The sequence below is a fragment of the Taurulus bubalis genome, assembly GCF_910589615.1.
Source record: "Taurulus bubalis genome assembly, chromosome: 17".
Classification (NCBI taxonomy): Eukaryota; Metazoa; Chordata; class Actinopteri; order Perciformes; family Cottidae; genus Taurulus; species Taurulus bubalis.
The window spans coordinates 12065216-12078809 of record NC_136605.1 but is presented as its reverse complement, the minus strand read 5'-3'; the positions used below and the strand labels follow the sequence as shown (position 1 = coordinate 12078809).

At 44.3% G+C, this 13594-nt stretch overlaps 1 protein-coding gene across 1 annotated transcript; it reads left to right on the top strand.

The window, feature by feature from the left end:
* Positions 1 to 2433: 2433 nt before the first annotated feature.
* On the top strand, positions 2434 to 12957 carry cdc42ep4a (CDC42 effector protein (Rho GTPase binding) 4a; the record flags this gene model as incomplete). Its single annotated transcript, XM_079233606.1, has 2 exons — positions 2434 to 2508; positions 11796 to 12957. The coding sequence occupies exon 2, from the start codon at positions 11902 to 11904 to the stop codon at positions 12955 to 12957; it is 1056 nt and encodes a 351-aa protein (XP_079089732.1). The 5' UTR covers positions 2434 to 2508; positions 11796 to 11901.
* Positions 12958 to 13594: the final 637 nt, after the last annotated feature.

Genomic DNA, 13594 nt, shown 5'->3' with positions numbered 1-13594 from the left:
CCCCCTCCCACCCCCACCCCCCGACTTGTCATTGGCATTTGCTAAAAGGTTAAAGGGCCCAGATTTATTTCTCTTTTATGGTTTTTAAGCTTAGCGGTGAAGCCTTATTTCACTCCCGCTGCTGTGTAATAATCACAAGATTGACAAAGGATCCCTCTGCACTGAGGATAGAAATCATTACATCACGCAGCTTCCTCATCTGATCTTCTGGCATCACAACAGCCATACTTAAGAGACTCACAACACCAGACTGCTGGTGCTGTAAACCGTTGCCAAAGGTTTAAGGGGTACCATGTACAGTCTGGAAAAAAAATTCAACATCAAAAAGCCAGACAACTAAAGATTTCCCTGAATGTCCAAAGTCCCTCAACTGAGAATGGATTTTTTGAAAGATTCGAAAACATCAAAAGCATAGTTTGCACTTGGTGAAGCAAAGGCTGAGAGACCACTGCACAAACACCCTCTTCTGCTGGACCACTGAACAGAGCTGTCAAAGCTCGATGCAATACACAAAGCTGCAACAATACGAGACTGTTGCAGTATCCGGCAGCAGCGCATAGAACCAAGCAGCCTGGATGTTTGCTCTTGATAAGTCGTTAAGAAGTTTAGCTTCCCACCATTTATGTTCAACTTTATTGCATTAAAGAACTACATGAGCACTGGCAGCATGACATGAGTGTATTCACTCTGCACAGCAGGATAATAGCCAGGAGAAAAATGTGATTGCAGACCGGCTGCATGTAAATCCAGGTTTTGCAGTAATTGTGTTGAATCGTTAAAATTGAAAGTGCATTCTCTGATTTCCTGTCTTAACCAGATTTAAATTTGGAGAGAGAGAGAGAGAGAGGAAGAGAGAGAGAGAGAGAGAGAGATAGTCATCTTGTGGGGAAACATCCTGTTAACACTAATTTGATATTAATCTTAAGTGAAGTTTTGTCAGTTGTTTGTCCGTCATTATAGAGAAGAGGAGTAAAATGTATACTTTTGGGTCGTGGGTACGTTTGAAAAAAAGTAAAGTTGCACAATTTGAATGCAGCTTGTTCCTGGACAAAAGGTCACTACAGTTAAATGCCCATCATGAAGAATCCTGTTCTCCCATCAGCCGGTGGGACAGACCATACTGGGAACACAGCCAAAGGCAGGAAATTACTTTTGAATGTGTGTGATGGACACTCTGCATGCATCTCGTTACATTAGTGAGTTTCAAGAGCAGCATGGATAGGTAGGCTAGCACTACTAAACAACTGAAACACAGAAGAGAAAAGCCTTTCTATCCAGGTAGTGGAGGGATGTGACTTAATTATCAACCAATCACACATTCCTTTCTCTTGAGCTCAGGGTGAGCGTGCACAGCCTTGGGGTGTACTTTAGCGGCTTCCTACTCATTTCCATTGCAAAAGGGCCTAATGAACGGTCAGACATGAGGGCAGTTGATCAGCCTGGAATACACATGGTTAAAGAAATGGTCTTTCTAAAGGGTCTTCAGGGTTGAAGAACATGAGAAATCCATGTAAGCTTTTGAACCGCTTTCCTCAATGTGTAAATAATTTGACTAAAATTAGTGAGGTGTCTTCCCTTGCACCGCATGCACCTCCTCAAAAATGTCACAAAAATGTCACACAGAGAAAGTGAAGGAGTGTAAACACAATACTTTGGTTGAAAGTATAACATTGCTATGTTTTCTTGACTGGTGGTTTAGGTTTAGTTTTTTGTTGTTTTTGTTTCACTATCTATCAGCCCAGTGGTTACGTGGGCCCTCTAGGGGGTACGTGAGATTTAAAAAATATATATTTAAAATGAGCATCTATTAAATTTAATAATATTCAATACAATATAAGTGTAAGTTCATAAACTAAATTGTACATATTCTATATTATATCAGAAACCCATGGCACAGCGATGTGTATTACATATTTTTTTCAACCCAAGATGCTTTGCACTGATCAGGGATTACTCGGCTAAAAAAAATATATTTCACAGGGGAAATCATCACTGAAAAAAGGTTGAGATCCACTGTATTAGCCCACTGACATTATGGGGAGGTGGTGATCAAGTTTAATTATTTTTTATTACTTGTTTTTTTTTCACTTTTTAATAACGTGTCATTAGTGTTCATGACGCAGACCCCGCCTTTAACTTTGAGGGAAAGGAGGCTGTCTGCCTGAGCGGCCCCATGCTGGCAGCCTGTGTCTTTAAGGATCCATGTAAAGAGGGCGTGGTCAAACACGCTACCAGCAGGCAGGAGGCATCGTAAGTGAGTTATTGCACTCACGAGCAGCAGCACCTCTTCTGTGGATCCGCTGACAGCACAAGTAACATTTTTTTATAAATACAAAAAAAGAAGGAAAGAAAAAAAGAGAAAGATCAGTCTGTGTAGTTGTTTGGATTTCCTGAGCGTTTGATCTCGTCGCTTCCCGTCTCCGTTGGTTTGATGAACGCGCCCCCATTGTTAACCTGCTGGGGGCCTAAAAGTGCAGCGGCACCCGGCTTTATGAATGGGGATGCTCGGTAAGTGCTTGCGCATCAGTGTTTGTACTTTGCACTTAAACTCCAACCACATGAAAATACACCTTTCTGTGTTTGTTTATACAGCTCAAATATGTATTGAACAGATCCTGCTTCATGGCGCGGTTCTGCAGAGCGCACGGTGCACACGGCAGCTGACGCTTTGTGGTCAGCTACTTATTGTTCTCCTGCCGGTGACCCACCTAGAATCACAGCCTGGCTGTAGTGTGAGAGGATGACTGGACTGATCAATGCAACAGTGTTGTCAGATGGACTCATTTAGCAGGATGTGGTTTAGTCGCTGAAACGTGTATTTGTGGTGTCGCGAGAATTGAGCTGATTGGTCTGCAGCTACTCTGCAATTGTTAATATCGTCATAACTTATTTGGGTGCTTTGTAGCACACAAAAAAGAAGAAGAAAGATTTCTCATTTGTACTTATCACCTTTTCACCAAAGGAAAACATGTGTTCAGCTTCAAAATAATACAAACTAGGCCAATAATGTGTCTAATGACATTTTGCCTTTGCAGTATTGTGTGTGTGTGTGTGTGTGTGTGTGTGTGTGTGTGTGTGTGTGTGTGTGTGTGTGTGTTTTTCTCAAAACATCTGTATAAACTTAGTCAAGAGTGAGTGAAATTGGGACACACTGACTGGATTTTGGCCCTGGGTTTACAAGACCTGACAACATAGTAAAACAAAAAGATCACACATTGCAAACTTTCTGCCCAATCGTAGTGCACGCCTGGCCTGTTTGTCCAGTTCGTTACCTTGTATCCTTGAGCCTGTCGGTCTACTTGGCAGAGCTGGTCAGTGTGCTCGGATGAGCTCATTGAACTCCGGTCTGTAGGCCATCACGACATCATCGCCACGCTGATAAGAAGTCCTCAGCAATTGTTTGAGGAGATAATGTTATCAGATGGCTCTGCTTGTGAGGCACATTGGGTGGCTTTCTTTTGTTTTCCCGGGTTTAAATGTGACATTTGACCTTCCTCATGCAAAACATGCAGAGGGCTTTCTGGGACGTCATATTGTTCTGCCCAGACGCTGTGATGGATTTAGGTTGATGACACGGCAAACAAGCAAGCCTCATCGCCAAGATTTCTGTGTCTCAGGCTTAAGCCTGTTTACTTTTTCCCCAAGAAGTGCCTCTGAATTGCTTTTCGAGGCCGGCGACCCTTTCAACCAGCCTGCACAGGTTCCGCTCCCTCTACTGTCCTGTTTCTGAAATTACAAAGCATCTAATTGCAAGGAACATGTGTTTAGCGCCTGAAGGTGAAACTTATCCTTCCTCCGTGTGGTGTTGGACACTGTGCCAGCCATTCTGTTATTGGACAAAGTGTAAGACGGCATTCACTGGCGAACCGCCCAGGAAACACAACCTGCTCAGAATTTTGTTTACGGTTAAGATCCTTCTGCGGTTGTGCTGAAGTGCAACTTTAGAGTGTTATTTGTGGCCAGTGAGTGTATAGTCCTGCACTCATGTTTGAACATGTCTGCAGTTTGTGTGTGTGTGTGTGTGTGTGTGTGTGTGTGTGTGTGTGTGTGTGTGTGTGTGTGTGTGTGTGTGTGTGTGTGTCCCCTGTTCAGCCCCTGCACATTCCAGGAAATGCCAATATAAACTGTTATTTTTTTCCCCGGGAGGCCTCTTTGGATGGTGACAGTAAACTGCTGCATTATTATAGAGGACATGACTACTTTCGAAGGATGTTTAGCATAAGTAACATATTGGGCTGTTGTCACTTCTCTTACTACCACTGGCCTGCCAATGTTATACATCCCTATTCAGTGGGGAATTTACAAGTATTTGAAAGTGTTAATTATCTTGGTTTATGGTTTGCTAGCTTGACTTCTAACGTAAAGCAACAGTTATTTAGTACGCTGCCACCTGATTTTTATTTTTTATATAACCTTGTTGACCCAACATCAAATTCTAAGGGCGTCTCATATTTCAGTGTGTGAATGCTGTGTTTGTTCCTGTGTCTTTTGTTTGGTGGCATTGTTTCCTGGTGTGATCCAGCATGCTTTGCACTGTGGACTGGTACGCTGGGCTTGGTACTATGAGCTCGAGGAAATGTTTTTCTTTTTCTGTTTCCTTGTTGTACTATTGAGCGTTGTTGATATCAGCATCGCAGTAGACAATGCCACTGCACAAATGCACAAAAGAAAGCTGGTATTTGTTAACAACAAATTACATTTTTCTCTCTGACTGAACCCTTATTGGGTACTTGATTTGTATTAAACCAAAAACTGGTTGTTAGCTTTTGGGAGAGAACCCGTGCACGGTATACTTATTATCCACTCAAAATTAAAATTGTTATGCACAAGTCGAGTAGTGTTTAGTATTTTCTAAAGAATACAATCTTTGACAAAAACATCCCTCACTGTTAAATAGCTACTTCTTTGGCTTCCCTCGGCTTGTGCAATTTCATGTTGTTCTGACCCCTCGTAATTATAGCACCACATTAAAGCAAGATTCTCTGGATCCCATAATTTCGCTGCATTCTTTCAATGGAGTAGCGCAGGTTTCCACTCGAGTGTTTAAAAAATGCAGCCTCACTCCTCTGCAGCGCTTAACAGAGACACCTGGCCGGTCTGTGACAGTTTTCCCTGGGGGACGATGGGGACACCCGGGCCCGAGGCTAGAGCTGTCATCAGCTGTGACTCGGCTATCTGCTGTGGAGAAGCTCTGGTTGTGTCCAGCCTCTAAAATGAATGTCGTTGAATGCCATGTACTGATACATGTTCCATGTTGTTGTTGAACACATTTTCCCAGCATGGGCCCCACAGCTCTGTGGGTTATTAAAACTATCGGTTGATGGAGATATGAGCTGCGTTTGTTTGGTTAGCCCATCGGTAATGCAGCATGATGGAAGACATGGAGGCCTTGTTTATATTACGAGTTTTCAGGAAGGGCAGACTTGAGTAGATTTCCGGAGAGATGGGAGGCTTTACTGCCTCATTTTCTCCCTGCCCTTCCTGTGGACGTACCCCTTAACACGCGAACAAGACTCTCCGTGAAACCCTTCCATCATGTGTCGCTGTGTCCGTTTGATCTGCGCTTTTGGGAAGCAGTGGACTAATTGCTGTGTTGAGGTTACTTGTGTCGGTCACTTAGCTTAGTGGTCATTTGTAAGATTCATGCGCAGTTTAGGAGCGCACGGACGTCTTTTGTGGAGGCGGGCGCCGGTATTAATGACCTGGAGCTGGTCGTTGACCTTGCAGGTCCAGCTGGACGATAACGAAAAAGCCGGGAAAGTCTTTAGGCATGTATCATTACCAAATATATTCAAAGTAATGTGAAGTGGTCATTTCTGGCGTGCTCTTGTGTTGATAACGCCAATGTCAACCTCATTTTCTGCTCATTCTCTCATTATGGTGAGATACTCAAAATGCCGGAGTGGTGCCAATGTTGGTCCATTTGTATTAGATGCCATGCCCAGTACGCAGATAACACTGATGTTGAGGAATGCCGGCTGCCAGTTCAGTGACATGTTTGTAGCTTGTATTCCATTCAGAGACAATGGCACAGAGCTGGAATAGACACTGTTGTTTGTGTATAAAAAGGCATTGTAGATCTGTGGAAATGATTTGTAGCTTTCTTGTTTAACCCACGGAACACTTTTCATTCTCGTGGAGTGAAGTGGAGTACGGCATTCTTGTCTGCCATCCGCTGTTTGTGTCTGTAGTAAAAGCTGTCAGCTTCACCAAAGCGTAGGACGGGGGAGAAGGAAGTGGGGCGTCTTGTCTGGCGGCTGTGTCGACTGTAAAAGAGACGAGTCATCTCCTCCCGCGTACCAGAGGTCAACCGCTACACGTCGAGGTGAGCCGATGCAGGCCTGGTCTCTGACAGGAACCCTGTCATTGGTTGTCGGGGTTCATTTGAAAGTATCTCTGCTCTGTCCCTGTCATCGTTTCTCTCTCGTCTGACCTGAGCGTTTCACAAAAACTGCTTTTCAACTGGACAAAAAAACTCCAAACATCCACGAACATCTGGCTTTTGCCTTAAGTGGGAATGGTTACAATTGGCATTCATTCCTGGACCAAATTACTCTGCAGTAGTTGCAGGTATTTATCGGCTCCAGGTTGGCAGTGATGGAAACCAGACACTCGCGTGGACTGTGAGTGAATTGTGTTAAAATCAACAGGGATTTGGACAGTTATTCTAATATATTATCATATAAAACATCCAATGAATATGCTCTCCTCAAAGCCACCAGACTCCAGTCATTTTAGCTCGCTGATCACCACGCACACATCTTTCCCATGTCCCAACAATCACCAGCTCTGGTTTAAGAGAGAGACTGAATAAGTAAAACATTTTTTCACTGTTTAGTAATTAACTGCTTCAGGTGCCGGTCGGCATGTCTGTGAAGTTGAATTTGATACACCAGGAGAAAATAGTCCAGTGCCTTGGCACGACATACTTGCTTATTCATAGAACACACAAATACGCTCCATATTTGATGGGGAAAGTGTATAATATAGACGTTTATAGTTGGCCTATTGATAATGCTGCTTCAGCTACTGTTTATATAGATTAACAGCCTGGTTAAGCATGTACCAGTAAACTGAATATTATTCTTCAACACTGCTGAGTTTGTTTGAGTTTGGTCTTTCAGCCCAATCTCCTTACCTCAAATATTCCACCCGCTGATCAAAGGATAGCTACAGATTTAGTACTCATTGATATGAATGCCAATTCAAAAACTCTGCAGGCCCTTTTTTTTGAGCAGGGAAGCTCTACAAATCTGTTGTACTTTGATCCTTACCGAGCAGAATGTCCTGCCGGGAGAGGTGTGACATTAGCATAACAGACCGCCTCACACCAGCTTGCCAGGTATGAGTGGGGACGGCAAAAACACTGATATGCGAGTTTTTTTGCCGTCTGTGCTTGAGAAAAACACAGGCAGGCCTTTTTTTCTTATCTTCTCCTTCCTGTCCTCAAAAGCATTATTTTTGTTTTTTTGGAGGAACTGTATTAGTGTTGAAGTGTTTCAGTTTGAGGTGTTCTTATGATTAAGAATGCTTTTCTCATTGTGGCCTTCCAGATTTAAATGCATTTCTTTGTAGGCTGCAACTTATAGTTATAGTCAATATTGATTATCTGTCATTGATTTTCTTAATTAATTGGCGAGTTGTTTTGTCAAATAATAAAAAACACAGTCCTCAAAATATTGAATTTAAAAAACTCTTCACATAGACAAACTTGCAATTGGCATTTTTATTTGACAAACGAGGATTAACCTATAATCCAAACAAATATCAAAAGTTATTTCAGCTTCAGGGATATAACATAGTTGGCCACAAGAGTCCAATGTGAGTGTGTATGCGGTCTGTTCGTTATCAAGGCTCGGCATTCTAGGCAGATTTTGGGCTTGCCTTGCTCTTTAGACCACAGAGGATTCACAAATGAGCCTGTGGCCTTCTTGTGTTATTGTAAGTGCCGGGTGGTGAGTGGCATGGAGAATGGGCGGTATGGCAGGAGGGCGCTCGAGATGCTCTGTAGGTCAACAACTTGCTCTGAATCAAAACACCACGAGTACATGGCATGCCGCGTAGAATAAGTGCAATAAAATGGACCATTTACTGCTAAATCTGGCTCTTATGCAAGTGTGAGGGCTTTATTTGTGATTTTTCATTAGAGCAGTGCGTTTCCTCTCATTGCTCAGAGGGCAGCATCAGCGTGTATCTGTTGTTCCTGTCTGTGTGATTGAGCGATAATGTGATTTCCACTGCTTGTCCTTGGGCTGCTTCTTCCTAAATGAGACATGCAGCCGCACTAACTGAGTTGCATGGCAGATACCTATCTTCGAAAGGCCATTTGTCTGCTTAATTATTGGAACATGTGTGTGTGCTAGCTACTGCTGCCCTTTTAAACATATGGCCATGAATGAGAATTTTCACCAACAAATGGGGCATTTGCAAGTGGTATTGATCGTCGGAGGGATTTCACAGGCAGAGCATTTTGAGATGTCAGCAGGACGGAGAAAAGCAGCTACTTTTTCACACATATTCGGGTGCATGTGGCCTCCAACCCCCCAATGCCATTTCACCCCGAGGTCATGTGGTTGTCCATCCAGGTCAGTGACTTCCAATGAGCCAGACAGAAAGCCTCCACCACTGCATCAGCCACCCTCTCCCAGACAGTAAAGTACACACTGGACTGATGAAGCACAAGTAAGACTCCACAATACTCAATTAGGGAAATGGTCCATTAGTCATGTTTGAGTGTGTGTCTGAGTGATCTCTTGTGCATTGAGTGTTGACTGACCTTTTGTGAGAGAATTGACAAGAAATGAAAACTCACATTTGACAAATTATTCGGGTCAGGTCTTGTGCTTATAAATTCTGATTTATCTTTTTTTGTGTTGGCTGAGGCTGCTGAGCTTTAAAACCTAAATTGATGCATGTTGATGATATGGGTGCTTTTTGAGTCATAGCTTATGCTCTTTCTTCACTTCCTGTGATGTAGCATCTCTTTACAGTGCTGAGAAATGACTGTAGCGTTTCTGTTAGGATGCAAAATTCTCCTGGGTGAATACACTCAGGTTACAGACTGTTTTAGTCCTCTATTTTATCACCCCTTTTCAGTAAAATAAAGTTATTTCTGCTTTTCCCTCACAAAAAGTGGATGTGTATTTTCTTCCCACAAAGTAGTGGCTATAACCGTATGATATTTAAGCAGCTTCGGAACCCTCCTTAGACCCAGGCTAGGTATTTATATTGATAATTGAATTATGTGATCTATAAACAGAGCTAACATTACATTTCCCATGACATAAATACATTTGGGGGAAATGGGTTGGAATAAATACCATTTACACAAACAGATGAGAGGAGTGAAGCAGCATTGGTTTGGAAACGTTCCCAGTGTGCTCAAGTTTATCACATTGCTACGTTTTACTCGGCAGTAGAGAAATACCACATTCACATTAACATTGGTCGGTCATCTTCAAAACCATATGTCATTCAACGTGCTCAAGGTCTGAAGGTCAGTGTGGAGTGAGTGTGTCTGTGTATGTGTGTGTGCTTAAAGTGGTATCGAATTTCGCTGTCAAAATGAAAAGATGCAGATGCGCCTCGTTTGCTCGTCTTGTCCGTTTCCGTCCCACATTCCCAGTTGGTTCTCTGCTGCAGACCTTGAGTGTTGTGAAAGTCTGTTTATAAAGTCAATCCCCCCCGCTGTGACCCTGTCGTTCCCACGCTAACTGCTGCTTTCTCAGGCCCTTTTCCATTTTTTTTTAATTCACGTGCACACCTACATGCGCATGCATGCATGCACGCTTACTCAAACATACACAGAGCTCTAAATATAGCAGGGCTGTGAATCAGGTTTGATTTAAGTGCTGAAGGCCTGTGCCGGATCGGGTTTAGATTCGGCTGATAAACAATCTGCCTGGTGGTCGTCTCTAACACATTTGTGTACCCGTGTTCCTGCAATGGGCACTGTCGAGCTTTTCAGCTTTATCCTGGCCTGGGGCGTGAGATGTAGGAGTGGGAGGCGGGCTTTCTCCGTCTCCTTCATCCGCTGGTTGTTTTTCTTTGCATGATTATGCCACCCAGAAGCAACTAGTCAGAAAAAAACTTAGTTTTTTGGCTGGGTGTGAATTATTTCCCTCATTATTTCCCCAAAAAAACAAATCAGAACATGCAGCTTTAATAATAAACATGTTTCTGCGAAGAAGAAAAAAGAGTGTCCTTGTTTGTGTGTTTTGGCACGAGTTCATGGAAAGTTTTCACATCGTGTTCAAGCCTCAGTCAAAGATTCTGCTTTGAGTCTGGTTTCTCTCAATATAGATACCGCTATTTGCTCCAGCACCAGAACATTTGTATATTTTTAATGTATCCCCATTTTTACCATTACAAAATACACACTGCACAGATGGAGTGAATGATTGAAAGCATAGCAGACTGAACACTAAAGGGTGCATTGTATCAGTTCTCGGTCGACACAGAAGGAGGCCATGTGTTCGATGCTTGTTGGAGCCTGACGCCTTCAACAGCTTTCGACAGGAAACGCTTTAGCTTGCTTGCAGGAGGGTGTTTCTATGGAAACAAAAGCAGGTGAGGGCATTAGCAGGAAGAAGAGAAGAGCTCAGGGGGCGGGGAGGAGACAGAAGAACGAGGTCAACGTACAACAAAACAACACAAAACAAAAAGCAGGAGACAGCCAAAATCTCCCAATGGCATTTTTACTAAAAGCAACTCTAACTTAAATTTATTTTGAAGCCATGCCGGGAAGAAATCCAAAATCAAGGTTAAGTCGCTGACTTGTAGCGTTCTTCCTGTATTAGCATTGGCAAACAAATAAAGAGGCACTAAGTGCAAGCCAGCGAGGTGCACATTGCAGACGGCAAGCTCGGCGCTTTCTGCGGGCCTGCTTCTGTGTAACCAGAGAGACTTTCCACCCACAAGTCAGAGGTGCATGTGCGTCTGATGTCTGCCTGCAGAAACTGCTTGCGTTTCATTTTTGCAGACCACCATGACAGTGCTCTTTTTATGTGTACTTTATTTGCTGGCATGTATCGCTAATGAGACACCCTGCTCCCGTCCTCCAGTGCAGCACCTGCGGAAGCAGCCATGACGAGCCGTCAGCCTGTGGTGAGGTTTCCGCTGTTTGGGCTGCATGTTTCAATAATGCAGAAACACTATCGCTCCACTGTCAGTCACAAACCTCTAGGTGCTTAAACACTGTTGTCGAAGAAGAAGATGGCTAGGGACTTGTTTCTGTCTCATATTTTCATCATACGTTTGTCAAAAAGGTCAGAGGTGAGAGGGGTACTATTGCTCTTCTGTAATTGACTTTGTCTGTGATGGAAGATATGTTTTTGGTCACATGCCGTGCAGTCAAAGTTGAGCTTAGTATCAGAAAATCCATGGCAGTTCTGAACTATCCTTCTCCGATTCATGTTGGTCTGTGGTTGGTGTTTTGCTTTCAATTATAAAGCAGTTAAAGCAGAATCCTGTGGTGTTCCCCATCCTTTTTTTCACAGTGCATTTCAGAGAGTGCTGCTTATTATTATGGTATCATAATTTGTAGCTTCAACCTTTTGTAATGTGTGGATCTCAGTGGATATTTTAGAAGTGTTTTTATTTGCTTGATGAGTGAATATTCTGCACAGGGTAATGTGGATGTTGTGCAGTAAATGTGTTTTTTGATTGTACGTCACATTTTAAAAGATCTACTTCTTCTTTCAAATTTAAATTAAGGGAATCATTTATCAAAAGAATGAAGTTACATTTGTATTTCAATTCTGTGTAACTTATTGTATTCTATTTGAATTTTTCAGGTTCTCAGGCTGACTGTGATTGAGGCACCTCAAATCATTCCAAGGTCCTTCTACAAGGATTATATTCAAGATTTGGACGTTCTTCGAGCAAAACAAAACCGCCACCATGCCGATCCTGAAACAGCTCGTGTCTGGCTCCCAGGCCAAGCGCCGCTCACGCATGGACCTGACCAGGGAGATGATCAGCGCTCCACTGGGCGACTTTCGCCACACCATGCATGTAGGCCGCAGTGGTGATGCGTTCGGGGACACCTCCTTTCTCAGCACGCGCTCAGGGGAGCCGCCCCCTGACAACCATTTCTCCCCCCGCTCTCCTCGGCCCGGCCTCCTGTCTCGCACCTTCAGGAGCAGCAAACGCTCCCAGTCGGTGACCAGAGTAGACCAGCAGAGAGACACCCCCGCTGGGTCACCCACCTATGTGAAGAATGCCATGTCGCTGCCCTTCCTCAATGATGAAGACAGAGGGGACGGTATTCTGGCAAAGAGTTTGTCCTCGAGTCCTATTAAGCAGCACGGGGAGGTCGACGGGAGAGGCGCAACTGCAGATGCTCATTACATGGAGCTGGAGGAGCGGAGCTTCGGCGAGCTGACCGAGCTTCCAGAGAGCTCCCACCACTACGGCGGTGGAATGAAGCACGCCGAGTCGGTAATGTCTTTCCATGTCGACCTGGGACCCTCCATGCTGGGGGAGATCCTGGGCGTGATGGAAAAGGAGGATGACGACCTCGGCTACGAGGAGGGCAAGAGCAGCGAGGGTCATGCCTCCCCACCTCTCAGCACCCACGGTGAGGAAGAGGATAGCGTGGAGAGAGAAAAAGATGAGGAGGAGGAGGAGGACGAGGAGGACGACGAGGAGGACGACGAGGAAGACTCTGCAGAACTGCAGCAGCAGGCCTCTCTGCATGCAGCCAGCTCTGTAGATCTGGGGCCTGAGAATGGAAGTCCCTACACCCCAGAGTACACGCCCGAGACTCGGCCCAAACATTTGCAGCATCTAGACAGCTGCTCCATGTCCAGCTCTGGCTCTGCAGCCCTGGACGAGAAGCCCAACAGCCAGACCTATGCAGGAGATACAGACAGCGCCACCTTCAGTGCCCCGCCTGAGGAGGAGAGCAACTTCTCTTCTTTCTTGGAAGATGAAGATGATGAGATCCACCTATGAGTCGCTGAAGTCTTCTTAAAAAAAATAAATGAAAAAAAAAATAGAACGGAGCTCTGGAAAGGGGTTTCTGTGAAACTAGCAAGTCATTTGGCAGTGTAGATTTGCAATTGAACAGAAATAAGACACTGTCGTCGGGTGCTGTGGGAATGGGACTGTGAAGAAGACGGAGGAACGCCTACTTTGTAGGTCTGCAAGGAAAGAGTGACTGCTCCTTTTGGAAGAGCCCAAACTCCATCTGTCAGAGAAATACCCTCCTCTGTCTGTCAATCTGTCGCTCCCTTTTGAACACTGAGGGAACTGACATGGAAGAGCAGCCACTCGTTAGAAAGAAACTTTTAAGGAAAAACACTTTCCATAACTAAAGCTCAGCTCGCGCTTTGTCTCTCTGTCCTCTCACTTGACGCGTCACATGGCTTCTTAAATTTGGTTCGCCTCCCTTCTTGTTTTGCGTTCTCTCTGTGGCCGTGGGACATCATGAGGCCTGAGCTGAACAGAAGGCCTCTATCACTACAGGATTACTGGTGGGTATCTTGTAACAATAAAGGGGGCTGTGTTTGTCACTAGAGTGTGAAGCCCTGCTTTGAGCCCCTTTCATCTGAAAATAATATAGTACAGTGCCATAGATCTGTCAGTTTTG